The following is a 27,568-nucleotide window of genomic DNA, read 5'->3' on the forward strand; positions in this document are numbered from 1 at the left end:
AAGTATCCCCAAGCTCCCCCTCATCAATTTTCATTTGGTGACTGGCTGATAGTCCAGAAGTCAACCTGGGTGACTCTCCTGATTCCCATGTCTGTGGACTGAGGTTGGTGATGCTATCTCAGAAAGTCATGGGGCACCATAGATGGTAGGATTGGTCTTTTGGAGGCCGCCCCTGAACCTCTGTCCCCATGATGCAGGTGGAGATTGGGAAGACAGTGAAGGCATACGTCCGTGTGCTGGACTTGCACAAGAAGCCCTTCCTGGCCAAATACTTCCCCTTCATGGACCTGAAGCTCCGAGCAGCCTCCCCGATCATTACATTGGTGTGAGTTCTCCTAGGGGTCAGAGGAGGGCACCTCAGAGACAGTGCTGACCCCAGCTGCAGCCTTTCCCATGGGGTGGTCTTAGAGAAGTCCCAGCCCTTCCCTCTGTTTCAGGGCCCTTGATGAAGTCCTTGACAACTACACCATCACATTCCTCATCCACGGCGTGACCATCGGCCAGACCAGTCTAACTGCAAGTGTGACCAATAAAGCTGGACAGAGAATCAACTCAGCCCCACAACAGATTGAAGTAAGACGAGTTCTTCCCACACTATGTGGGATCAGCCCAGTGCTGGGGGTTGGAGGTGTCTTTATAGTTGGGGGTATCTTTATAGTACAGTCCAGGAAGCTACTGTGGAGAAGCCATAAAAAAGTCTGTGCCCCACAATGTCCTCTCATCAAAAGGCAGCTGTTACTAGCTCCAGGGCTCTGGGAGGCAACAAAGTTGGACCAGCAGAACCAGAGGGAGGGGGCCAAGTGACTTTACTTTTCCTCTGTGACATGGGGGATTGTGCGGCTCAGAGAAGGGGTGTGCCTGGTCACATGGCAAGGGGACACACCAGGACCATTCCCAGAAAGCACTGACTGGACGGAAGCTTAGACAGATGCTGGCTCATGTGTAGAAGAACTCCTTAACCATTGATCCTGAGCCATAGAACAGGCGCTTCGAGGGCATTGGGCACCTGTCACAGGGGCTGTGTGAGCAGAGGTATCATAAAGGGAACTCCTGAAGTAGGTGATTCCTGGATGAGAGTCCCCACACCGGCTCAGTGTGTGGTATGGGGCTGTCTCAGGAGATTAGGTTATGACAGGAGCCCCACTGCAGCCATAGGCCACAGCAGTTGTGGCCCAGGCATCATTTGAAGTCTATACACAGCAGCAGCATTAAACCAGCCCTGCCAGCATCCTCCCTGCGTCTGGGCCACGTTGGGGCTGGTGAGCATCATTAATCTGTGATCCAAAGCAGGTGGGTGCCATCTGTGTCTCTAGATGGAAGCACACCTTTCTTCTTCTGGTGATGAGAAATTTGTTTCTGCCCATCAATAGCGCAGCTGCAGAGACCGATACTCCCACACAAGTAGCACCCTGGCCACCTCCTGCATTCACTCACCTACTCCTGCCAGGCAGGCACTTGTAGGGGTTGCAGGAGGAGCAGGGGGGGCTTCACCTGCTCCACAGAGTGGCATCAACATCCCTGGTCTCCTCCCAGGCTAATCCGGAGGGTGTGCTAGGAGAAGAGCAACCTCTGGGGCTCTGGGTGCTCCCATATTGGCGGGGCTACCCTGTGGGGCTACCTCTGGCTCCACAGGCCAGGTGGCTGGGGATGTACATTGCTAATGTGTCCCCGGGCGCTGCTGCCATTGCTGCTTAGTGACCACACACTGAGAACCGCTGCTCTGAGGGGATGACTCAACTGCATAAAAGCCATCCCTCCAAGGGGACGGCCCAGCTTTTGGAGTTTAGCATCTAGGGAAAGTGAAACACAGTCACAAACAGAAGAACACACCCCAGAGAACCAGGGAGCCTCGGCCAGTGACTGGGAGACAGCCCCCAGCACTGGCCCAGGACCCTGGCCTTTCTGGTCACTGCTCAGAGAGGGGTGATGTCCATGCCCCAAGTTTTCCTCTCATGAAACATGTAGCACATGAGTTATGCTCAGTGCCGTGGGCTTGGGGCACAGCAGTCCTTTCTCTCCTGTGTCTCCCAACAGGTCTTTCCCCCGTTCAGGCTGATGCCCAGGAAGGTGACACTGCTTATCGGGGCCACGATGCAGGTGAGAGCCGAGAGGCCATGTCCTGCTCCAGCCCCAGTGCAGGCCACCACCCGGTTCCAGGCACGCTACCTCTGGCCCTGCATGCAGTGACTGGGAGAAGAAGGCAGAAGCTGCCTGCACTGGGGCCCTGGCTCTCTGAGTGGGAGGCGCGGGCTGCCTGGCATGATGGGCACTGACACACCGCTCGTTCCTCCCTGCTCAGGTCACCTCCGAGGGCGGCCCCCAGCCTCAGTCCAACATCCTTTTCTCCATCAGCAATGAGAGCGTTGCGCTGGTGAGTGCTGCCGGGCTGGTACGAGGCCTCGCCATCGGGAACGGCACTGTGTCTGGGCTCGTGCAGGCAGTGGATGCAGAGACTGGCAAGGTGGTCATCATCTCTCAGGTAACAGGCGTGCTATTGGAGACTGGCACTCTCTGAACCCCCTGGGATGGCCAGCTCTGGCGATGGGCCCATTGCTTTCCAAGGCAGCTGTGCCTGGGACAGAAGCCTCTTTACTGTGTTTGGGTTCTGCCTCTGAGTACCACCCCTCTCCAAGGGTACTGCTTCGGCCCTCTGGGTCTGCAGTCCCTGCAGGGACCCTGGTGCAGGACAGCCCTGCCGATGTGCACCCAGACCCCCAGAGGTTGCTCTTCTCCAGGTTGAGTCTCCCAGTCCTTCCAGCTGCTCCTTACAGGGCAGGGTGTTCAGCAACCCCCAGCCCCAAAGGGCCCTTCCAGTAGAGGATGATGGCACTCGTGGTGAGGGCAGGCGCTGCTTTGAGCACTTTGCCTTCATCTCCTTGAGTCCTCTCAGGGCTCAGGGCTAAAATCAGGGCCTTTGCATTCTGCCTGACCTGCTTCGCCATCTTGGAAGGCTGCTTTGGGGTTCTACTCACAGCTGCGCCAGAAACTTGGTCTGTAAGAAGAGCCTTCTGTGATGTGTAATGCAACTGTGGACAGAAACCCGTTTCAGAGTCAGTCATCCCATTCTTCATGAGAACTAGGTCCCCTGGAAGCAGTCCGTGCAGTCCTGAGTTCAGAGCCTGTAAACATAGCGCCCCAGGAGCTAGCGAGTACACAGCCCCAGACAGGGTGCAGGGAAGTCCTTGTTCTCAGAGGCTGACTTTGATCACTGAGTTCATTGATTTACTCCTTTTCCCAGTGTGTGTCAATTTTGAAGACAAAGAGAAAGCCTTGGGGATGTAAAAACCTGTCCTAGGGATGGGGCAGAGTTCAGATGGGCTTCCTGGAGCGTGACATTCAGGACCACAGGAGACTATGTTTTTTTTTTTTCCCCCCTCTAAAAAGGAGTGCATCCTCAGGAGCTGGCTGGTTTTTCTCCTAAGGGCGTAGGTAAAGGGCAGCTTCCTAGAAATTCAGCAAGAGGGGCACAGGGCCCTGTGTTTTCCTTGTCTTTGTGGTCTAACCTTGCTGGGTACCCTCTCTTCTAGGTCCCCCATCTGGCGAGTTGGGGAGGTGCTGGGGAAAGGCCTTGGTGGTCTTGGCAGGTGGAGGGGCTGCACCACCAGCCCTATCTGAAAGGCATGTTCTTGAGCTTAGGCAGGCAGGGGCTTCACCTGTGGCCCCTTGTCCATGCCTGGAATGTGATTCTGGTCAGATGCTTCCAGTTCCATCTGTCCAATCCAGGTCACACAGCCAGCACCCCAAGGCCACGGGGTAGGCCAGGACGAGCAGGAGGAGACTGAGCAGAAGGATGAGTGAAAGGAGGGGAATGGGTTTTTATCAAGCACCTACTGTGTGCCAGGCATTAGCCCAAGTCATGAGGCTCAGAAGATGGGCTCAGCATGAGCACGTCAAAGGGCCTAAGGGTTTTAATAGCCTCAGTTCAGCATGACTCAGCAGCACTAGGAAAAAGCCAGGAGAGTTAGTCTTTGGCCAGATTAATAGGAGTGTGGAGTTGAGAATGAAGGAGGTTATAAATTCTGATCAGACTCTACAGGGCTCCTGCATTCGTCCCTGTACTCTGCTCAGTCAGAGACAGGCAGGCTGGATTTGGGGTTGGGAGGGCCTGGAGACCTGTTGCTTGAGGGCAGCCAGGCCTAAGGAAGAGCAGGCACCAGTTCCTGGCCCCAAGTCTGCAGTGCTGACCCGGAGCAGCTGGATCAGACAGGGCGGCAGCCTCAGAGGACTGGACTGGGACCTATGGGACCTTGGGAGAGGCAGTGGCTGGCCCATGAAGGACGAGCCGCCCACAAAGCCAGGCCTCCCGGGGCAGAGAAGCACGGTGCTGGTCATCCTGAGGGGCTTTCTCGCCACAGATTCTGAGCCACAGCCTCCTTCCCTTGAGGGGTCCCTTCCTGAAACATCCCTGGCCAGCACAGCATCCCCGCACCTAAGTGCCAGCCTCTTTCCCCAGGACCTCGTGCAGGTGGAGGTGCTGCTGCTACGGGCCGTGAGAATCCGCGCCCCCATCATGCGGATGAGGACAGGCACCCAGGTGAGCTGACCTCCTGGGCTCTGAATGCTGGTTCCCGAAGAGCCACTGCTGGAACTCTGTCCTCGAGTTAGAGTGCTTCTCCACCTCCTCCATCTCCCTGGCCCGGGTATCTAGGGCCTGTTTCTCACCTGTCCCCGCCCAGGGAGACACCCTCCATTGCTCTCTGGTAGCCACTGATGGAAGGCCTGCTTCCTGCTGGCCTGTCACCTTCCCACATCTGGAATAGCACCAGATGCCTAACAGGAGCACAGTGACCGTGGCACTTACTCCACTCCATGCTGTCTTGGACGTTAATCCATTTGGTGTTCATAGCAGCCCTGGGAGGTTAGTGTCAGAACCATCTTGGTATTGCAGATGAACAAATGAACACACAGAAAGCTTAAGGCCCGTGCCCAGGGCCACACAGCTAGGAAGTGGCAGCACTGGGAGTGGACTGGGCAGCCTGGCACAGCACCTGCTGTGGCCTTTTGCCATCTTGCCTCCACCTGTGCCCTCAAGCCAACTCAGCAAATAAGAGACTAAAGGAGATGGGGACCGCACCCACGCATGCCCTGTGAGCAGGGACCCCGGCTAGATTAGGAGAGAGGGGCCTGGAGGAACCAGTACTGTGGGGCAGTGCGAGCTGTGCTGTTGGTGGACCCATGGCCTCCTAGAGCTCCAGGGACTCCTTCCAGAAATGAGTGTCTTGGCCATGAAGAGGCACAGCCCGCTGCAGGGGAGAGACAGTGTGGGGAAAACAGTCCCACCTCTGGTTTGCTCGTTTGATATTTCATCAAAATTCCCAAACCTGTGCCGTGCTCTTCTCTGGTTGGGGAAGAATTGGGTTCGTCTCCCACTGCTTGAAGGAGGCAGCAAAGCTTCTGGGGGCATTCCCAGTGCTGGGAACTACTGCTTCTGACTTCTTCCTGCAGATGCCCGTATATGTCACTGGCATCACCAACCACCAGAACCCTTTCTCCTTTGGCAATGCCGTGCCAGGCCTGACCTTCCACTGGTCTGTCACCAAGCGGGACGTCCTGGACCTCCAAGGGCGGCACCACGAGGTAGGTAACCATGCCCCCAGAGCTCACCTCCCAGCCCTGTCCCAGGCCAGCACCCCGAGGGTCAGGGAGGGTTCCCGCCACATTGTCTCAGAGGAGGTCCTCATCCTCACACCTAGAGAGGCCCTCCCGCTTTCTTCCCTCTCCCGAGGCTCATCGGGACTCCCTTCTCTCAAATGCTAACCACGCAGACAGAGTGAGTAGGTGCCTCTCCTGACAGAAGCGGCCGTGTGAGGAAGTCACAAAAGTCCTGGGAGGTCAGAGTCTGCAGCTTCTGACCATTTTCTGAGATGATGCCTGGCAGCCCTCGGTTTCTCTTGGTTCATCCCAGAGGCCAAACTCCCCTTCCCTTAGCCCAGTGAGGGGCCCTGGCTCCTCCTGAGATGTCAGAGCTGGAAGGTGCCGGGGAGACTACTAAGTCCCTCTGTGTTAACTGAGGCCAGAAACAGGAAGGGACTTGCCCAGGGTTGCCCAGCAAGCCAGTGGGGAAATGGGACTGGACACCAGCCCCTGTGACTCTAGGCTCAAGCCCAGGTGGGTCTTGGACACACAGGACCCAAGTGGAGGGTGGCTTGAAAGGTCGCTCCCTGCCTCATTCAGGGACAGTGGGGATGGAGGCCTGGAAAGAGGCCCAGACCCAGGGATGGGATTCCCTAAAGGCTGTCTGAAGCTTGTCTAGTGTAGGACTAATGCCCCCCACAACCCTACTCAGTGGGAACAGGGTCCTGTCCCTGGTGCCTGGGGGCTCCCCCACATTGCCCCCATGGAGCACAAGCAGTGAGACTTATTAACAGATATCCCAAAACAAAGCAGTCTGCAGGGACACACTGCAAAACCCAGCATCGCTCTGGGTGACCTACAAGCACTGAAGTCTGAGGGACAACCTGTCATGAAGGCCCTTGGCTTATGTGGGTGGGCCCAGTGTTTTCCAAATGCATCTGTGCACGTTGTGCAATGCAGGCAGGGCAGGACCTGGGCACCCAAGCTGGGGAAGCCGGGTCTGCACAGCTCTGGAGTTAGCAGACCCAACCCGGGCAGGAAGGCAGGGCCCTTGAGAATAGGCCAACAGCTGCCAGGAGGAGGGCTTGGGGGTTCTGGGCCTACTGTCCAGCTCTGCCTTTTTGAGGACACAGGGACCTGGGCCTTACACCTGAAAATGTGTTTGATGTCTTCCAGGCGTCGATCCGACTCCCGTCACAGTACAACTTTGCCATGAACGTGCTTGGCCGGGTGAAAGGCCGGACCGGGCTGAGGGTGGTGGTCAAGGCTGTGGACCCCACATCGGGGCAGCTGTATGGCCTGGCTAGAGAACTCTCGGATGAGATCCAAGTCCAGGTAGGAGGCAGGTGGACAGGCCACAGGGAAGGGGGAGAGGAAGTGCCAGCTGCCCAATCCTCCTCCAGAGCCACATGTTGCATGGGCAGAGGCTGGGAGACCTGAGAAGCTCTCAGTCCATGGGGTTGACAGTGGTCCATCGCAGTGGGGTAAGCATCCGAGTGTGACTGGTGCTGTGGGAGCCCAGAGGTAGGGCCAAGCAAAGTCTTCACAGAAGAGTAATGTTTCAGGATGAGAGGGGCTGGCAAAGGCCCGGAGGTGGGAACTCACTTGATGTGTGGCCAAAAGAGCAAAAAATTCTGAGCTTGGGGCTCCCTGTGGCTGAGTGGCCTTTAATTTCATCGTCTGTGTTTATTTAACACACACAGAGCACCCAGAGGCTGGGGCGCCCTTATGCGTTTTTCAGTATTGCTGCCTCCAGACCTCAGGTGAAGCCTGCTGGGCAGGGGCTGAAGGGGCTGCCACCTGCTGATGCCCCTGAGGCGGGGAGGGTCAAGGTCACAGGGTAAGTGGGGAATGGCCTCAAGAGGCCGGGGTACTGTGACCTGTCTGCATTTGGAAAACAGCCTCCGAGAGGGAGGGGCCTTGTTCAGAGCCAGGGGGTCAGGACTGAGTCCAGCAGTTCTCCTGCCTGGGGTGCAGCCCTGGGTCTGTATCTGGCCTGTCCCTGCTACTTACAGGATGGGATCTGGGTGAGCTCCTGCCTCTCTAGGCCCCTCTGCAAGGTAGGGAGTTGGCAAATTGGTTCTGAAGAGCAATTTTGTCTTCAAGGGCCTCGTTCTGCTCCTCTGGACCTCAGTAACCCCTAGGTGCTCCTAAGCTGTAAAGAAAAACAAAAAATGTTCCCTATATGTCCCAAAACAGTTTCTAGTCCCCTCCTCAAGAAGAAATAAACTATGTCTAACCCAAGCACCTCCCTGATCAGGGGCAAAGAAGCAAACTTTTCAAGAAAGAAAACACCCACAAAAAAAAAAACCCCACCGATTTGCCAACCCCTCACTCCTGCCTGCACGTGCACACACACACACACACACACACACAGAGACACATATACATACATAAATGCATATACAGACACACAGAGGTCCACATGCACATCCCCACACTCACCAAGTGCATGTTCTTTGTTAAAAGGAAGTAAGTTCTGGAGCCTATCATGGAATTAAAGGCAGGGCTTTGCAGCTTCCAAATTCTGTGACCTCAGTTGGGTCACTTGACAGCTCTGTGCCTCTGTTTCCCTATCTGATAGCAGGTGGAGTTTGAGTAAATCAGAAACTAGAGAATCTGGATCCAGCCTACAAATGTGTTTTATTTGGCTTACTCAGGCCTTTGAGACAGCTTGTTGTCATGTAAAGATAGGAAGATTCTATGTGAAAATCTAAGATGCAGCATATCCTAAAGATATGGTGTCTGCCACAGCAAAATCAGCAGGCAATGAGAAGCAACCTTGACTCCATTAGAGCTGCGCTGTCCAGTTTGCCACAGGCCCCACCACTCCCTGTTGTCTTCCTGACAGTGAGATCAAGTATCAGTTGCCATTTACCATGGGGCTTGTGCTGTTGCTTTTCTTCTAGTTAACAGGAAAGTGGGAAATCTCTTACAACTCCCCCTTCATCTAAAGAGAAAGATAGGAATGCATGGTTTAAAAAAAATAGGAGGAACCCTATTTGTGAATGTATTTACCGGGCAGTAAGTGTGTCTGCGTCAGACTCAGTGAGGTGGCTTCCCTGTGGATGCTGGAAGGGGGCATACAAGTCAGCCTCGTCTCACCTGACACTGAAACCCCACCCAGCTTCCAAAAGCTGTTTCTCATCATTTGGGAAGTGCTGCCCCTCCTGTCACTTCATATGGAGCCCACAACTCTCAAGACAGGCGTGGAGAGGGTGTTAGTTGTGGACCGTGCACACAAGGAAATCTAGGCTTACCTGGACAGAGCACAGAAGGAGCCGGGAGGGACAGAATCAGGCCATCTTCCTCTTGGAGAAGCACTTGTCAGATCTGATGATACTGGCCATGGCCCAGGGCTCAGGCCCAAGGGGCATCCACCTGGTCTGATCAGAGGCCAGTGGGGAGCTCAGGGCACAGCTTTACCTGCCAGCCAGTGACTGCCCCTGAACCAGGCTGGGAGGCCACAGAGGCAGCAGCCCCAAGGGACCTTAGAGAGGGGACTTACACAGGTGGTGGGCACATCTGAAGTCTTACGGAGAAGGGGTCTGGAGTTCCCAGGCAGGTGTTGCTGCTGTGGGCTTGGGGAGCTACCAGGGCCTTGGAGCACCTGGGCGTCCCAGGATCAGATCTGAGCCAATCTCATGAGGCTGATCATCTGCTAGACTGAGCTCCTCGCCAGGCCCTTGTGTGTGTCTATGTGGATCCTGCAAGAGCATGGCCAGAGCCAGCCAGAGGGGCCTGGGAGGTGGAACGGGGGTTGTTCTGAGACGGTGGCAATGAGGAGGAGGATGTCTCTGTGAGAAGAAGGAGCAGTTAGGTGGTGCTTTGCCCAGGCTCAGTCTTGGCACAGTTACCCTGAGCAAGATCCTGTTGCTGGAGTTGTGCGTGCTGCCCTCCGAGCTCACATCCTAGCAAGTAAAGTTCTCCCTCACTGGGCACGGAGGGAGAGGCCTGTGTTTCCAGGCTCCTTAAAGGAGCTCCCTCCCATTAGGCTACACAAACATGAGGCTGCCTGCCTTTTCTCATCATATCTTTGGCGCGCACATGTGTGTGTGTGTGTGTGTGTATTAGGGTCTTGCTCTGCTGTTCAGACTGGAGTGCAAGCCTCAGCCTCCCAAGTAGTGGGACTACAGTTGCACACTCCATGCCTGGCTAATTTTTAAAATTATTTTGTAGAGACTGGGGGTTTGCTGTGTTGCCTTGGCTGAGCTACTGCACCCAGCCACACCTTTGGCCTCTTAAAGGTCAGCCCTTCACATCATGTCACCAGTGACCTGACAGGCGAGAAAGCTGCTTTTCTCCTCTCTTGCCCCTCCTCGACTCTTGCTGCTAGGAGAGAAGCAGACACCTGGCCTGGATGTGACTCCAGTGCCCCATCGGAAGTGAAACTTGCCCTCTCTTGCAGGTGTTTGAGAAGCTGCAGCTGCTCAACCCTGAAATAGAAGCAGAACAAATATTAATGTCGCCCAACTCGTATATAAAGCTGCAGACAAACAGGTACGTGACTCAGCTCTTGTTTCCAGCAAAGCTGTGTGGCTGTACTTGCATCCGACAGCTCATGTGTCAACACTGTCAGGAGCCATGGGTGCTTTCAGGGAGGTTTTCTCCTGTTGTGCTTGGAATGGATGAGGCCTCTGCCTGCTCCTTCTCTTCTCTGTGGTGCTTCTCTGTTTCTTGAAATCACTTCTCACTGTGGGTCTCTTTTTCCTCCTTGTAGCCTAGAAACATTTTTATGCAAGCTACTAAAATTCAGTCTTTAAAAGGGAAAAAAACACCAGCTTAGAAGTGTTGTGTTTCCAGACTTGCCACTCAGAGTGTAGCTGATGAGCCAGAAGCATCAGCATCATCAGGAAGAGGAGATGCAGCTCTCAGGCTCCACCCAAGACCTGTCCAAGGAGAAGCTGCACTCTAGGGAGATCCCCAGGCGAGGGGGCCACACAGTAACGCTTGGGAAGAGCTGTTTTAAAGCTCTTCTGCAAACATAATTCCTACCTTTGATTCTAGGAGGATGCCTTTCATAACAGTGGCTTGCATTTGAATGGCAGTTGCCAAGCGGGAGACTCCACGGGCCACAGGACACTTATTTGTTGCATGAAACACATACATGTTTTCATTCAGCCAAAAGTAACAAAGTGCCAGGCTCCATGCTGGGCTCCAGGAACGTGGATATGGGTGACATAGGGTGCCCTGGGGGAGGGTAGCAGGAGAAGGCTATTAGAAAGCAAGGTGTAGTATTCAAGCCAGAGCCCAAAGAAGTGTGCTGTCCATGGGGATTTAGGGGAGGCATGTCCCAGTTGGAGATGCTCGGGCTAGAGTTCTTGAAGGATGAGTAAGAGTTCCCCAGGTTAAGAGGAAGGGGTTGGTGGAGAAATAATGTTTAGGCAGAAGCAATAACATTTGCTCCTAGTCATCTATAGGGCTGTGGAAGAGACAGAGATGATGGGAACTAGCCCTGGGAGCTGAAGGCCTTTCCTTCCTAGGTTTCTTTATTATATTAATAAATATGTAAAAGGGTAAAAAATATGGCATAATTTGTTTCCTACCCAGTGCATAGTATCAGTAGTTTGCTAACAGTTTTCTTAGCAGGTAGCCTGTTTTTATCCTGTTGACAGTCCTTAGAAATAGGACAAGGCAAGATCATTGCACACCTTTTACCATGTAAGAAGTCAATGCCGAGAGAAGAGGGGACGTAATGTGCACACAGCTGGTGGCAGGACATGTTGGGACTGGCTTTGGATTCTGTCAGACTCAAAGCCCCATCCTCTACTATGCCAGGCTGCCTTGCTTCAGTAAATTGAGAACAATTTGCTGCAGAAATGATATTTTACAGTAAATGTCCCATGAAGCTGATGAAAGAAACTGCCCTCACAGTCTCTCCCTGCCTGCTGGCCGACCCACAGCAGGCGCTGCTCTGGGAAGAGTGAGAAGCCACACTTTGCTCGGAACCATTGGATTTCTGAATTAGTTTTCCGTGGGTGACTGATGAAGCCTCAGACAACTGACAGCACATGGTCCTGAGGCCCGTGGGGCCAATATTGGGCCTTTTTCACCTCCAAGGAGCATGGGGAGCTGCAGACTCTTAGATGTCCTGGCATTGTATCCAGGCCCACTCCCACTGCTGCCGTCTACAAAAACAGCTCTATTTTGTTTTCCAAAGGGATGGTGCAGCCTCTCTGAGCTACCGCGTCCTGGATGGACCTGAAAAGGTTCCAGTTGTGCATGTTGATGAGAAAGGCTTTCTAGCATCAGGGTCTATGATCGGGACATCCACCATCGAAGTGATTGCACAAGAGCCCTTTGGGGCCAACCAAACCATCATTGTTGCCGTAAAGGTAGGGTTGCATTCTCCTCCTTTTTGGAGTAATGAAAGCAATAGCACTGAGGTAATATGCCTCTCAGGCGTAAAAGTGAATATATTCACCTTCCAGCTGGGAAACTGTAGATAGGAATTTAAGAGTAACTCAGGGTAGATAAAAAGCTACAGCATCTTCTGGTCGTCAGAGCCGAAGATCCTTGGGAGATCATTGATTCCAAGTACTTCATTTCATAGATGAGGCCCAGTGAGATCCATGATTGGCGTAAGGTTACAGAAATGGGACTGGCACCACAGCTTCCTGACTGGAGTGCCGGTGCTCCACCCACCGTGCTTGGCCACTGATGTTATCACCACCCATGGTGGAGCTCCTGCTCTGGGCCAGCCCAGTGCCTGGAACATGATGTGTTCTTAAGAGCATTGGATGATATGCCCGGTATCTGCCATAAAAGTCATGACATCCAGTACATGACATCCGCTGTGGTTTTGAGAATGAGGTGGCCCATTTTCCAGACAAGGAGACTGAGGCTCAGAGTGGGAGTGACTTGCTCAAGGTTGCATGGGAATTGAGAGATGGGGTCTGTCTGCTTTGGGCGGTGTCCTTCTACCATATCATGGCACTGCCCTCTGCCATTCTGTGTTCCTTAGGGATGGGACCTTCTCCATCAGCATCCCTGGGTCAGGTCCTGGGGTTTTGCTGAATGGAATTTTCTTTCCGTGTCTCATCACCACTTGCTGAACCCTGGATGACAGAAGACACACACTCACTTAAATCTTTAGACTCTGCCTGGGTCACAGACCTTTTTCATTAATTCACATCTTCTGTTTCAAAGTGGGTACCTGGCAGCAGATCCCCCGCTCTAGTTTTTGGTGAGTGAAAGTGACTGACTGCTCATGCTATTTCAACAAATATGTATTGAGCACTAGCTGTATACCAGACACTGCACCACTGAACTTTGTCAAAGAAGTTCAGACCTTTGGAGCACTAGTTTTTGAGCCAGGATAGATTTTCACCTGGACTCAGAGAAACAAGGGCTGCTGTTTATGGAGCTTGGGTTCTTGGGCTCCAGAAATCCCCATTTCCCTCCTTGCCCTGGTGGCCTGCAGGCACACTGTGACATGCTTAGAGCTTCCCCTGCGATCCAGAAGGACGTTGTTTCTTTAAATGCCCCGAGAGCCAGGTTCTCTGAAGAAACTGGATATTGCAGCCCAGGGGGCCCTCTCTCAATGTGAATAGCGATCTCATTTTTCCAAGTCATGGATTGGGACACTCCTGGGTGGGTTTTCTCATAGTGAGGCCAATCTGCTGTGTTGGGAGGTAAGAACTTTGTCACTAGGTTGGGACACTCTGGGGAGTGTGGCCTTTACTCCTCTCAGGACCCCTAAGTCCAGCCCCGCATTGTTCCTGAAGTGGATCCTCCTGGGGGCAGGCGTCCCCTCCTTGAGAGGTAGGTTTTGCTGGAGGCCAGTCCCTGGGACTGAATCCTCATCATACCTGTATGTTGTCCTTTAGGTATCCCCTGTTTCCTACCTGAGGGTTTCCATGAGCCCTGTCCTGCACACCCAGAACAAGGAGGCCCTGGTGGCTGTGCCTTTGGGAATGACCGTGACCTTCACTGTCCACTTCCACGACAACTCTGGAGATGTCTTCCATGCTCACAATTCAGTCCTCAACTTTGCCACTAACAGGTAGGATGTGGGCGAGGGTCATTTCTCCTGTGAAGTCCTGTCTGGTACCTGGTAGAGACAACTGGGGATAACACAGAAAGGCTGCTGCTGTTGAAGAAAGATGTGCGTTACTTCAGTTTCCAAGAGATGTGGGCATGCTGCACCGTGCAGGGCCACGAGGAAGCACCACTGCCCTCAGGGGATGCAGACCATCTCAGAGGAAGATAGACAGGCATCAGCCCCCAGAGGAGGAAGTAGGGTGTGGGGAAGCTCCAGGGAGCGTGCCCCGAGGCACAGGAGATTGGCCCTTCAGCCTCGGCTGCCCACAGGTCCTGCCACGGTTGTGTTTCCCTGTTGCTGAGTGCATTCAAAGACAGGTGTCAAGGGTGTTGCCTTATGGAAAGAACTAGGGTTTAGAGTCAGGCCTGGTTCTAGCCACAGCTCTGCCCTTTGTGGGCCCTGTGAGCAGGTCACCATCCAAAAATCTGTTTCCACACCTATCATGTTGGCAGTGTGGCCTAGGTTCCAGGGCTTTCCTTCAGCTGAGGGAGTGGGTCATGAGGACCTCTGGCAAACCATGGTGCTCTGTGTGTGTGCACAGAATTGCCATCTGTCAGTTTAGGGCATGTCCTGGAGGAAATGGAGCCCAGTTCTCCCAGCCCTTTGGCTGCACTGCAGGTCATTCTGGCCTTCTTGTGGCAGGAGCACCTGATAGAGACCCAGTCAGCACTCAGGATCAAAAGGTGTGGTGGAGGCAAGGATGCAGCCACGATCCCTAACCCAAACTGTCACCCCACGCAGTCCACACTTCTGCACCAAAGCTGCCATTAGCAACATTGAGCACCTGCCCTGTGGCAGGTGCCTCCCCACTGCTGACCTCATGTAATACTCACGCCAGGCCTGTGTCGCGGGCACGTGATGATCCCCATTTTTCAGAGGAGGAAAGGGCAGAGGCTGCTTCTGCAGTCAGGTTGCATAGTAAGGGCAGCCTTCCCTTTCTGGCATGTCCAGTTCTCTGGTGGGAAGAGCGTAGGGAAGCACTCTGGATCTCTTTCCTCTCGAGGCCTCAGTTTCCTTTCTGGAATGCCGGAATGATGCTGCTGCCACTGCCTAGCTGCGGGCTGTGTGTGCTTTCTGGGGTGACAAGTGAGGAGGTAGAGCCTGTGCCATCTGCCTGCAGTGGTCCCTCGTCTGGGGCCGCTGTTTGGTAACCTCGAGTTGGGGCCACAACTGGGACCTCAGTCAGTCGAATGCTTTGCTCAGCAGAGGACCTGGACTACATTTCTCCATCTGGGAGTTGGAGGCTTCTTTACCGAGACTGAGAGCGAGCCCTCCTTTCTCTCCTGTGCCTAGAGACGACTTTGTGCAGATCGGGAAGGGCCCCACCAACAACACCTGCGTTGTCCGCACAGTCAGTGTGGGCCTGACACTGCTCCGTGTGTGGGACGCAGAGCATCCAGGCCTCTCAGACTTCGTGCCCCTGCCTGTCCTACAGGCCATCTCCCCAGAGCTGTCCGGGGCCATGGTGGTGGGGGACGTGCTCTGTCTGGCCACTGTTCTGACCAGCCTGGAAGGTAAGACAGATCCTGAGCCAGGGAATCTGTGGAGTCACGGACGCTTGCAAAACTGAGTGGGGGCTACCTGGGCGGGGGCTACCCGAGCGGGGGCTCGGCGCCAGTCACGGGGGCATGCAGGCAGACCTGCAGGATACTCAGGAGCAGTGCTCCAAAACTGCTGCCCAGAGACCAGATCCAGCCTGTGCCTGTTTTCTGCAAGGAAATTTTTGTTGACACTCAGCTGGACCATGCATTTGTGTATGGTCAGTGGCTGTTGTCACCCTACCACTGCCAGATTGTGTGGTCATAGCAGAGATCATATAGGCTGTATAACCCAAATGCTTATGTCCGACCTTCAGAGAAAGCATTTGCCGGCCCTTTTCTGGAACAGCTCCGCCCGGGGGGCGTCCCCTGCTCCTGTGGGACATCCCCTGCTCCTGTGGGGCATCCTGCCTCTGCACAGTCTCATGCAGTTCCTCTAGCCAGGAGACACACGGATCGCTGCTGCTGCTGCTGAGGAACTGAATTGACCATTTTAGTGAATTCTGTGGGAAGTGGCCGCCATCGTGGACAGCACAGGCTAGGAGACTTAAGCAAAGAAGGACATTGGGCTAAATCAGTGACTTCCAAATTTCAGCCATGCCCAGGTGACCTGTAGTACATCTGTGGAAGACATGTACAATTATTTACTTAGTTTTTATTTTCAAATTGTCTCCACCTTTTTTTTTTTACCTTACTAAATTCATTTTAAAAGGAGATGAAATACTACCTTTAAGGAAAAACAAATATAATTTGCCATAAATAGATTATGGTTGAGTCCTTTAATTGTATTTATTATATAATGTGATTGGCTTTTAACTCAGAAGTGTATGTGGTGAAAGCTCTGAGCCTCACACCTGCTGTCTGTTTGCTAAAATGGAATTGATAAGGCAACGAAGGAATGGGGAGGGGCTGTGCTTTGGGGAAGGAGCTACAGAGGGCAGGGCCTGGCAGCAGCACCAGACCATTCCTGGGCAGGGGTCAGCTAAAGCTTCATGCCAGGATGGTCAGGAAATTCCAGGCAGGGAGCTGTGGGTCAGGGAGAGCAGGTGCTAGGGGCCACAGCCCTGTAGAGGGTGGGTGCAGCAGGGTAAGAGAGCTGATGGCTCCAGGTGGCTGGAGCCAGGAGCATGACCGGCACTGGGGCAGGCAGTGTGGCTGTCTCCTGAGGCTGTTGAGTGAGCCCCATTGGGGTAGTGGCAGCCAGTGAGGAGGCTGGCTTATCATCCAGGTGAGCTGGGCTTTGACTGGAGTGTCCAGCTATGGGAAGGGGGTGACATCCGTGTTTCCTCTCCAGGCCTCTCGGGAACCTGGAGCTCCTCGGCCAACAGCATCCTCCACATAGACCCCAAGACGGGTGTGGCTGTGGCACGGGCCGTGGGATCTGTGACAGTTTACTATGAGGTCGCTGGGCACCTGAGGACCTACAAGGAGGTAGGCTTCAAGCAACGGAGGCAGAAGTGGTTCAGTGGCCTGTGAGGTGGGCCTGACCTTCTGGGAGGATTATGAAGACTTTTCCTTTTAGAGAAAAAGCGTCTGAGGGCTTGGGGTCTGGGAGTCATGAGTCTGGGACTGGCCACTTGCTGACTCTGACGTGGGGACAAGCTCCCTTTTCTTTCTAGGCCTCAGTCTGCCCATGTTCAAGAGGGTGTGATGAGGACAGGCAGCCTTGTAGGGTGGACTCCAGCTCCCATGGGCTTGGTTCTGGCAACCCCAGAGTGGGCACTTCCTGGGAGCCGGTGCTTCCCTGTCACCTGCAAGGTTAAGACTCCCTGTGCAAGTCACCTTTTGAGTCTGGAGGCAACAAAACCTGCTGTCTCTTCCATTCATCTCCAGTTGAGAATGAATCAGTGGGCCGAGTCTGACTGAGATCCAAATGCATCTCATTTTTAGAGGCAGCATGTGCTTTATGGAACCTAGCAGTTTAACCTAATAGTTTGCATATTTAGTGCTGCAGGTCTGCGGTTTGGGCGAGCCAGTTGCAGACAGAGGCATCCTCTGACAATACAGCTGTGCTCTCCTGGAAAGAGCCTCTGATCAGGGGATGGGGTAGCATGGACAAAGGTGTGCAGGGTTCAAGGGCAGAGCATGGGGGGCTGGAACAGAGGGTGTGGGAGAAGCATGGTCTGGCTTTGTGATCAGATCAGAAAATGCACTGGATTCCAGGCAGATTGGTGCAGGTTGACAGTGGGGCATCTAGAGCCAGACAGTCTAGGTCAAATCCCAGCTTGGCCACTACAAGGCTATGACTGAGCAATCACTGAGTCTCGCTATGCCCCGGTTTTCTCATCTGTATAATGGGGATGATAGCGTTGTGAGGATTCAGTGAGTTAGCACGTGGGAAGCCCCTAGGGTGGTGCTCAGCTCCTAGCCAGTGCTCAGCAGAAATTAACTGCTGCTGCTCCTGTTCCAGGGTGAAGGGGTAGAAGCTTATGCCACACTCAGTGGAGTTTTTTAAACAGTGCTATAGACCAAGGCTGTGTTTGCTGAGGTTACCTGGCTCCTGGAGGAGCTCGAGAGAGCAGTGGCTGCAGGGTAACTGGCCAGAGACTGAGGCCAGGCCCTCAGCTGGGTTCATGGGGTGTGGCAGAATCTAAAGGCAGGTTTGGGAGAGATGGGAGGGAGGGAGGCACATCAGAGCTCCATGAGCATCCAGAAGTGGGGCTGGAGGGGAGGAAGGGCTTGGGGTGACCAGGCTGCTACTGGTCCTTTGTTAAGAGGGGCACACAGAGGTGGGTAGGCCTGCAGGGAGGTGAGGAGCCTGGGCCAGGGAGCTAGAGATGTCACAGCTCTCCCAGGTGAGGCAGGGAGCGCAGCTGGGCGGGTGCGGCAGAAGCACTGTGAAGAAGGCTGGACAGGGTGGGGGCCTCACTCCAGAGGTGGCTTCTGAAGCCCTGGGAGTGGGTGGGAGCGCACAGGCACTCTGGGAGTGCAGGTAGGAGAGGGACCAGGAGGCCTTGGGCACTCTCTGAGAGTGGACAGGGAGGAAGGGGAGAGGAGAGCCAGGGTTGGGGGGTCCCAGGCTAGGGAGTGGGACACAGCCTCTGTCAGTCCCTGGAGGTGGATGGTGGTGAGCCCTGAGAGGAGGCCCCGTGAGTTTGACAGTGATGCAGGCCTGGTCACCTACAGCTCTGCATGGGGCACATCCCTGGGACCTGCAGGGGCTTCGATCCCATCCCTGCTCTGAAGTTCACCTACTGGTAGAAACCAGATCCCCAGAGGCAGGGACCACTGGTGCCTGCTGAGAGAGGGAGGGGGGCCTTCAGCTGCAGGAAGTGGACTTGGGCCTGAAGGGTGGATGGGGCTGGGCTCTGCAGAGAAGGTGGGAGGGTGTCCTAGCCAAGGGACTGCAGGGAGGTCACCAGCCTGGGGCTGTTTGGATGTGGCCAGGTGCAGGATGGGCCTGGGGGAACAGCTGGGAAAATCTGGGCAGACTGGATTCTGGGTGGGGTGCGGTGCTGTACTACAGAGAAGTGATCCTGGCTGTCCCAAGAGCCAAAATCCTCAGCCCACCCAGATCGATTAATGAATTCAGGCCCGCTGCTCAGCGTCTAGTTGGCTGCTGGGAGAAGCAGCTTATTCAATGGGAGAACTGAGCTGTGAAGTCTGACTAGACTGGGCTCAAACCCCCTCTCTGCCACATTCTAGCAAGGCATTTAGGCTTTGAGCCTTAGCGTTGCCACCTGTGAAATGGGTGACACTGTGTCAGACTGCAGGGTGAGGTCGTGGAAATGCCCAGCATGGACTGGGACATAGGCGGCGCTCCATGAAGCTTCCTTGGCTCCCTCTCTAGGTCGTGGTCGGCGTCCCTCAGAGGATTATGGCCCGTCACCTCCACCCCATCCAGACCAGCTTCCAGGAGGCTACAGCCTCCAGAGTGATTGTTGCCGTGGGAGACAGAAGCTCTAACCTGAGAGGTACTTAATGAGGGGCTTGGGCGGTCTTCAGAGTACCTGGGAGCAGGGAGGTGGCTTCCTGTGTCCTCCAGATGGAGTTTGTCTGCTTTTCCTATTCACACTCACACCAACTCCAGAGAGGGCATTTAGCCCCCACTCGTCCACTCCTTCCAGCGTTTCTGAACTTAGAGTCCTCCAAAAGCTGAGCCAGTGAAAGGAATCTTCATAATGGAGCCCAGCTCCCGGAAGGTGCCTGTTCTGCACTAGAAATGTGATTTCAGCCCAAGGGCACCCTAGCAAAGAAAGCCACAGTTTCCCACCATGAATCCCAGAAACTGATGAATTAGCAGGACTGGTTGCTGGTTTTAATTTTTGTAATGACCTCTCCCAGGTCATGCATAGAATGTTGAATCCCATCCCCTGCCCATGACAGCCCTGAACAGCAGCTGCCAGAAATAAGTAAGTCAGCCGGGCGCGGTGGCTCAAGCCTGTAATCCCAGCATTTTGGGAGGCCGAGACGGGTGGACCACGAGGTCAGGAGATTGAGACCATCCTGGCTAACACGGTGAAACCCCGTCTCTACTGAAAAATACAAAAAAAAAACCAACCGGGCAAGGTGGCAGGTGCCTATAGTCCCAGCTACTCCGGAGGCTGAGGCAGGAGAATGGCATGGACCCGGGAGGCGGAGCTTGCAGTGAACTGAGATCCGGCCACTGCACTCCAGCCTGGGCTACAGAGCAAGACTCCGTCTCAAAAAGAAAAAAAAAAAGGAAATAAGTAAGTCAACAGGGCTGTTTTCTTACACCACTTCACTGGCAGAGTGAAGCACCGCCCTTCTCATCCTAATTAATGAAGCAGCTCTGTTCCATCATGGCAGCCTCTGCTCCTTCCTCAGCACAAGTGGACAGCACTGTGCCGTTGCCAAAATGCTGCTCAGGTGTTAGTGGAGAACTTGTACCCTCCAAATGTGCAGAAGTAAATTGCCATTTCCCCTGCTGACAGGGACAGAAGTCAGGCATTAGTGGGCCCGGCCCATCTGCTGTGCCCCTGGATACAAGGTCTGGAACAGATGCTGAAATTCTGACTTGAAGCTCCCTGTGATGCCGAATGGCGCCCTCTTCCATATGATGTGTCCTTGGCTTTACCAATCCTGGCTGCATCCCAAAACTTAGAGCAGCCCTGAGGCCCTGCTGGAAGACATGCAAGGGCAGGTGGCATTTGCGGCCCAGCCAGCCTGTGCAGGCCTGATGGAATTCCGTGTGGTGGCCATCAGGCCTGGCCCACACCCTCTCGTCTCCCCTCTCTAGGCGAGTGCACCCCCACCCAGAGGGAAGTCATCCAGGCCTTGCACCCAGAGGCCCTCATCAGCTGCCAGTCCCAGTTCAAGCCGGCCGTCTTTGATTTCCCATCTCAAGATGTGTTCACCGTAGAGCCACAGTTTGATGCTGCTCTGGGTAACTGCGAGGATATGAAAGTGAAAGGGACTTGGAGACAGTCTCTGTCTTCTGGGATCTTGGGGCTTCATGTGCCCAGCTCACCATGGCCGTCTGTCCGGAGGGCAGAGATTGCTAGGAGCCCAGCCTGGGGATTGACTCCAGGGGGACTTGGGAGGACTGCTGGTCACAGGGTATCCTAGCTTGGCCAAGGCCTTTACGGGGGATTCCCAGGAGGACTTCTGGAGGAGGTGACTTCTCACCTGGGCTCTGGAGGATGCATAAGAGTACCCTGGTTAGAGAAGCAGGGAGAAGAAATGACATCAGTGCACGGGCAGGAGAGGGCACAAGACAATACACTCTTGTCTCCGCAGGCCAGTACTTCTGCTCAATCACAATGCATAGGCTGACAGACAAGCAGCGGAAGCACCTGAGCATGAAGAAGACAGCTCTGGTGGTCACTGCCTCCCTCTCCAGCAGCCACTTCTCCACAGAGCAGGTGGGAGCCGAGGTGCCCTTCAGCCCAGGTCTCTTCGCCGACCAGGCTGAAATCCTTTTGAGCAACCACTACACCAGCTCCGAGGTCAGGGTCTTTGGTGCCCCGGAGGTTCTGGAGAACTTGGAGGTGAGTGGCATCTGCATGCCTCAGGCCAGGCCAGAGTCAGGGGCGTCAGGAAGGCCCTGGAGGAAGAGGGAATGTGGCGCGGATGTCCTGGGCCAGCTCTCTTTAAAATTTATTTTTACAATTATAATTTTTAAATTGAAGTACTCTTTCTGTAGCACTATTGCTGTCTCTCAGGCTGCGTGATTGTATTAATTGATCCGACCTCTGCTGTTCTTCCCCAGCTATAAGTTAAGCTTGTGGGGGCAGCACTGAGAACCCAGAAAAGGTGCCAGTGAACGTGTGGTACGTGGCATGGCCGAATTCAGTGCAGGAGCATCCGCCACAGAGCAGGGAGGAAAGCCCTAATCCCTGCTGGGACAAGTCCCCTCTCTCCAGGCCTCACTTCCCCCATGACTAAGTTGTGGGGTGGAGTTGGGGGGTGAATGATCCCTCAGGCCCGGAGCCTAGCAGGCTGGGAAGAGTTCTGGGGTGAGAGAACCAAGGAGTTCCTCGGCATTTCCACCTGCTCATCCTCCTGCCTTGCTGCAGCCAGCGTGACGGCATGTTCTCCCGCAGAGGCAGGGAATGCCCAGCATCGCCAATGAGGGAGGAGGGCCGGCCCGCTGGCGGCTGCTGGCGACCAGCCATGAGCAGAGCTCGGGCTGCTGCCTTGGAGAGCTGGTGCTTGGTGATATTTCGTGTTGGTTTAGCCTTTTTTTTTTTTTTTGAGACGAAGTCTTGCTCTGTCGCCCAGGCTGGAGTGCAGTGGCACTATCTTGGCTCACTGCAATCTCCACCTCCCAGGTTCACGCCATTCTCCCCCCTCAGCCTCCCGAGTAGCTGAGACTACAGGCGCCCAGCACCACACCCGGCTATTTTTTTGTATTTTTTTTTTTTTTTTTTTTTTTTTTTTTTTTTTTTTTTTTTTTTTTTGAGACGGAGTCTCGCTCTGCCACCCAGGCTGGAGTGCAGTGGCCGGATCTCGGCTCACTGCAAGCTCCACCTCCCGGGTTCACGCCATTCTCCCGCCTCAGCCTCCGAGTAGCTGGGACTACAGGCGCCTGCCACCACACCCGGCTAGTTTTTTGCATTTTTAGTAGAGACGGGGTTTCACTGTTAGCCAGGATGGTCTCGATCTCCTGACCTCGTGATCCACCCACCTCGGCCTCCCAAAGTGCTGGGATTACAGGCTTGAGCCACCGTGCCCGGCCTTTTTTTGTATTTTTAATAGAGATGGGGTTTCACCATGTTAGCAAGGATGGTCTCAATCTCCTGACCTCGTGATCCGCCCGCCTCAGCCTCCCAAAGTGCTGAGATTACAGGCTTGAGCCACTGCGCCTGGCCTGGTTTAGCATTTTTGTAAGCAGCAGTTGGTTATTTATTTATTTTTTTTTTTTTGAGACGGAGTCTCACTCTGTCGCCCGGCCTGGAGTGCAGTGGCTGGATCTCAGCTCACTGCAAACTCCGCCTCCCGGGTTTAGCCATTCTCCTGCCTCAGCCTCCCGAGTAGCTGGGACTACAGGCGCCCGCCACCTCGCCCGGCTAGTTTTTTTTTTTTTTGTATTTTTTAGTAGAGATGGGGTTTCACCGGGTTAGCCAGGATGGTCTTGATCTCCTGACCTCGTGATCCGCCCGTCTCGGCCTCCCAAAGTGCTGGGATTACAGGCTTGAGCCACCGCGCCCGGCCAGCAGTTGGTTAGAATTGAATAAACTTGAATTTGATTCTGACATTCATATTGATTTGTCCTTCCCTCAAAAAACACCCTGAGTACGTACAGGGCTTCCCGACTCTGCAGACTACATGCCGTCCATGAGCAGTGCCCAGGTGTCATTACCTGCCCATGAGGTGTGACCTGGGCAGGGATCTCTACTCCATACCCTTGGGCCCCAGGAGGGAAGCCCAGCATGTCAGGCTGAAGCAGGGGTGCTTCCAGAGATGGGCCATGCAGAGCAGCCCTCCCGCCTCGGGGTCCTGAGGCCCCACTCAGTGGTCCCTCCACTGAGTCCCACCCCCAGCTCTGATGTCTCTTCCAGGTGAAATCTGGGTCCCCAGCCGTGCTGGCATTCGCAAAGGAGAAGTCTCTTGGGTGGCCCAGCTTCATCACATACACAGTTGGCATCTCGGACCCCGCGGCCGGCAGCCAGGGCCCTCTGTCCACTACCCTGACCTTCTCCAGCCCCGCGACCAACCAAGCCATTACCATCCCAGTGACAGTGGCTTTTGTGATGGATCGCCGTGGGCCCGGTCCTTGTGAGTTGCAGAATGATGTCATCTGGGACAGACCAGGGTGGGGAGGGACAGGCAGAAGTGGTCCTGGCTATCAGTAGAAACCTGGGGTGTAAGAAATGGAGTAGTCAGAAATGCAGAATGTCCCTCAAAGTGATCACTGCTCATTGGGGCCATGATGCAGACTTTAGTTCCCCAGCTTTCCCATCTGTTCTCAACGGGCCTCCAACCCCGTGGAGGCCCACAGGGACTGTGCCCCTCCTCTGCTCTGCAGCCTGCACCAGGAGAGGAAGCGCCAGAGTATCAAGAGCAGCTGTGGGCCCGGACCTCCAGCAGGTGGCCTGGCCCTCATCCTTATGTCTAAGAGGGGCCTGTGGACTGCCCTGTGGACATACAGTAGTGCAGGAACATGATGGGACACCACAGTGGGCCTGGTGGTTTTGGTAACTCATCTTCCCATTGATGGCAGATGGAGCCAGCCTCTTTCAGCACTTCCTGGATTCTTACCAGGTCATGTTCTTCACGCTCTTTGCCCTGTTGGCTGGGACGGCGGTCATGATCATAGGTGAGGAGGCTGCATGTATCTCTGGGTCTGTTCCCCTGCCCCCGCCTGCTCTAACCAACCATGTGCTCTTGCAGCCTACCACACTGTCTGCACGCCCCGGGATCTTGCCGTGCCTACAGCCCTCACACCTCGAGCCAGCCCTGGGCACAGCCCCCACTGTGAGTAACCCCCCTGCAGGCAGAACCAGGCAGAGCTGCTGAGAAAGAAAAGAGCCCTGAGGGAGGGGTCGAGGCTCCTGAACCCTAAGTCTCAACAGGTCCTTGCCTGGGCCAAAGGAGCCTGAGGCCCAGAGGACAGATGTGGGAGCCAGCAGGGTCAGGGCAGAGGGGCTGCCAGTCCCGGTTCAGCAAGAGCTTTCCCCAGGCAGAGCCATGCTGGGTGGAGGTATGGGCAGCAAGGAGCTCTGTCTAGGCAGGGGTGCATGCTAGGACCAGATTCTCACCTGCTGGGGCTGCCTCAGAAGGCTCTAAGCTGGGGTTGGACGAGCTGACTCACAGATGGGGATTCTGGGTAGTTCTGACGAGAAATTTCCCAGAAGAAGGGGCAAATTCGTTTCTTTCAATGGTCCAGCTGTTTCTGGTGACCCTGCACAGCTCCAGGGAGCACCTCACTATGTGAATGCAATTTCTCTCTCAAACAATGCAGTGCCCAGCCTGTAGTGCTGTACGCGAAGGCCCTTTAATGTCTTCTGATTCCCATTTGAGGGTTCTCTCGCCTACACAGAGAGTCCTTGAGCTCGTGTCTGCTGACCTGGGGGCCCATGGACCAGCTTCAGGGGGGTCCCTGAATTTGTTTGAAAGAAGACCCAGTTGTGTGGGTAGAAGCACTTTCCTGAGTAAGGAGAGCCCACACGCCCTGGCCTTCTGCCTGACGGCTTCTCCACCTGCGAAGCAGTGCCCAGGGGAGGCCATGGGTGCTCAGCCTTCTCACAGCTCTGCTGCTTTCTGCAGCTGCTCTGGCAGCAGGCACCTGCCCTTTCTAGTTGCCTGTCTCAGCGTGCTCCTCCCTGGGTTTTGGGAGCCACGCCTGGGTCTCTGCAAGGACTCCGGAGCACTGCAGAATCACTGCTCCCCTTGAGGTCTTTGCTCCTGTGGTGCTCTTGCCCAAGGCTGTGTTGCATTCAGATGCACAGGCCCTCCCTGCCACATGCTCCCTGGACAGATGCTGCTGCGGTCCTGAAACTTGAGACTTGTTCTCCCCGGACAGGCTCTGCACTCCTGGGTGTTAGGGTGGCATCCCAGGCCTCTCTGTGTGGATGAGGCCAGCTCAGCAGGTGCCGGTGGACTTCCCTCTGCTGGCCGGGGAGGCCTCGGGGCATCACTATGAGAGTGTCCTGGGTGAGGCAGGCGCCTGCTGAATGCTGGCTGTAACTGAGGAGCGCGGCGCTCTCCCTGGCTCTGCTGCTCACATCGTCTCTCTTCCCATCCTAGATTTCGCTGCCTCATCACCCACGTCTCCCAATGCACTGCCTCCTGCTCGCAAAGCCAGCCCTCCCTCAGGGCTGTGGAGCCCGGCCTATGCCTCCCACTAGGCCGTGTGAAGGTTCCCAGAGAATGGATCTCAGCCGAGCCTCGTGCGCCCCCAAGATGGGAGATCCCTGCTGCATTCACACTGGAACAAGCCCCTCCAGACGAGTGCCCCGGCCAGCTTCACTGCCGTCTCTGTTCACACAGAGCTGTAGTTTCGGCTCTGCCCATTAGCTCATTCTTTTATATAGGAGTTTTAAATGTGTGTTTTTTTCCTTTCAGGTCTTACAAAGCTAAGACTTTTTGGCTCATTCCTTTTTGCATGGTTGTCTAGGGTTTCTGGACAATGTGCTGTTGCATTTTTATTTTCCTAGCCTTGCTGAAATCTCTCCCTTCTCAAGACTTTGAGCAGTTAAAAGTACTCTTTAGAAGTTGTCTATAGGTGACATTACTGTAGTGGTCTCAGGGAAAGGATTGTCCAGTTACTTTAGGGATTTTTTTGGTGGGGTTTTTCCCCCTGTGAAAACTTACTTTTCCACTAGTCTGGTTGCTGCTAGGAATGTTGGGGAGCAGTGGGACATGAGTGTCCCTGTGTCTGCCCCGCTGCCGCAACGGAAGCCTCAGGAACCAGCACCTGGAGGCCGGGATAGCCAACCCCTGGGTGAGCGAGAGGCTGGAGAACACGGGAGCTCACCCAGGGCTGCTGCCCGACCACGGGCCACTGTGAACAGACTTCAGTCCTCTGTTTTTGTTTCATAAGCTGTTGAGACATCTGGTGGACTTGGCTTGGGCCCTGCTGGGACATCCCAAGTGTGATCCCTCTCACTCCATCAGGACACCAGGACTGTCCTTAGGAAAATTCCTTGAGATGGCAGCAGGAGTCGTATTTTCTGTGTGTGTGTTTCGGAAAGCTGCTGTGTCCTGCCTCAGCACAAAGACCCAGTGTCATTTGCTCCTCCTGTTCCTGTGCCACTCCAGAACCTCAGCAGATCTGAGCCACCGCCTGCCAGTGTGAGAGGCGGCCACTTTTATGGCAGCTTATCAGGCGCAGGGCCCCAGGCAGCTTCCCAGCAGGCCCTAGAGTCTGGCCCAGGCCAGTGATGGAGGGCAGCCACCAGCCCAGGGCTGACTCCCCAGGGATCCAGAAGGGACTCCCCAGGGGCTGGGGGAGGAGACCCTTGGAAAAGTCCTCTCTTCCCAGCTCCTGGTTCTGGATGTGAGATTCTCAGATCACAGACGCCTGTGCTCCAGGCTGAGGCTAGGCTACCCTCAGGGAGATCCAGAGACTCATGCCCATGGCCATCCATGCATGGACGCTGTGTGGAGAGTCCAGGATGACTGGGGATCCCGCACAAGCCCCCTTCAGTCCTTCAGCGCTGGGCCATGTGGTTGATTTTTCTAAAGCTGGAGAAAGGAAGAATTGTGCCTTGCATATTACTTGAGCTCAAACTGACAACCTGGATGTAAACAGGAGCCTTTCTACTTGGTTTATTTAATAAAGCTCTATGTGATTTTTTAAGAGGGTGCGATCATTGATGAGACTTCTCTCTGATGGTGATGGTTTCTTCCCTTTACCCATCTATGATACTCTAGGGCCTGGCAGAGCTGGAGGTCTGAGCTTTATTCTCCCCAAGGGGTGAGCATCATTTTCAAGCACGCTCAGGTTGGCAAATCCAAGTGCATCTGGACATAGCCAGATCTTGCCAGCAAGTGAGTGTGCCCAAGAAGGCATGTTGACAAAACCATGTGATGCCACACAGTTCAGCTTTCTGCTCCCAAGCTAACCAAGTGACTCTTTATCTCTAATGGTTGCCAGGAAAGGCTTTTAGCACCATTTAGCACTAAAAATATAGTATATAATATAGTTTTTTCTCTAGAATTCTTAAGTCTGGCCAGAAGTGAACTCTTGTTCTCTGTTTTTCTGTATGTCTTTGTGCATGCTCACACGTGCATCCATGCATCCTGGAAATATTTTGTTGTTGTTGTTGTTTTGAGACGGAGTCTCCTCTGTCGCCCAGGCTGGAGTGCAGTGGCACAATCTCAGCTCACTGCAAGCTCCGCCTCCTGGGTTCACGCCATTCTCCTGCCTCAGCCTCCCGAGTAGTTGGGACTACAGGTGCCCACCACCATGCCTGGCTAATTTTTTGTGTTTTTAGTAGAGACGGGGTTTCACCATGTTAGCCAGGATGGTCTCGATATCCTGACCTCATGATCCACCCGCCTC

At 54.5% G+C, this 27,568-nt stretch overlaps 1 protein-coding gene across 1 annotated transcript in view; it reads left to right on the forward strand.

Moving 5' to 3' along the window:
* The window catches only part of NUP210 (nucleoporin 210), a 102,735-nt gene extending 75,872 nt beyond the window's left edge, over positions 1 to 26,863 (forward strand). The window contains exons 22-40 of the mRNA XM_025376116.1: positions 198 to 325; positions 438 to 573; positions 2,035 to 2,097; positions 2,300 to 2,479; positions 4,454 to 4,534; positions 5,446 to 5,577; positions 6,751 to 6,909; positions 9,983 to 10,074; positions 11,735 to 11,909; positions 13,404 to 13,579; positions 14,912 to 15,132; positions 16,451 to 16,587; positions 18,947 to 19,070; positions 20,357 to 20,503; positions 20,857 to 21,107; positions 23,121 to 23,337; positions 23,783 to 23,878; positions 23,953 to 24,036; positions 25,309 to 26,863. Coding sequence (XP_025231901.1) covers positions 198 to 325; positions 438 to 573; positions 2,035 to 2,097; positions 2,300 to 2,479; positions 4,454 to 4,534; positions 5,446 to 5,577; positions 6,751 to 6,909; positions 9,983 to 10,074; positions 11,735 to 11,909; positions 13,404 to 13,579; positions 14,912 to 15,132; positions 16,451 to 16,587; positions 18,947 to 19,070; positions 20,357 to 20,503; positions 20,857 to 21,107; positions 23,121 to 23,337; positions 23,783 to 23,878; positions 23,953 to 24,036; positions 25,309 to 25,409 — 2,700 coding nt within the window. The 3' untranslated portion in view covers positions 25,410 to 26,863. The remainder of the gene's footprint in view (positions 1 to 197; positions 326 to 437; positions 574 to 2,034; positions 2,098 to 2,299; positions 2,480 to 4,453; positions 4,535 to 5,445; positions 5,578 to 6,750; positions 6,910 to 9,982; positions 10,075 to 11,734; positions 11,910 to 13,403; positions 13,580 to 14,911; positions 15,133 to 16,450; positions 16,588 to 18,946; positions 19,071 to 20,356; positions 20,504 to 20,856; positions 21,108 to 23,120; positions 23,338 to 23,782; positions 23,879 to 23,952; positions 24,037 to 25,308) is intronic.
* The last annotated feature ends 705 nt before the right edge of the window (positions 26,864 to 27,568 follow it).

Source organism: Theropithecus gelada, chromosome 2 (genome assembly GCF_003255815.1).
Source record: "Theropithecus gelada isolate Dixy chromosome 2, Tgel_1.0, whole genome shotgun sequence".
Lineage (NCBI taxonomy): Eukaryota > Metazoa > Chordata > Mammalia > Primates > Cercopithecidae > Theropithecus > Theropithecus gelada.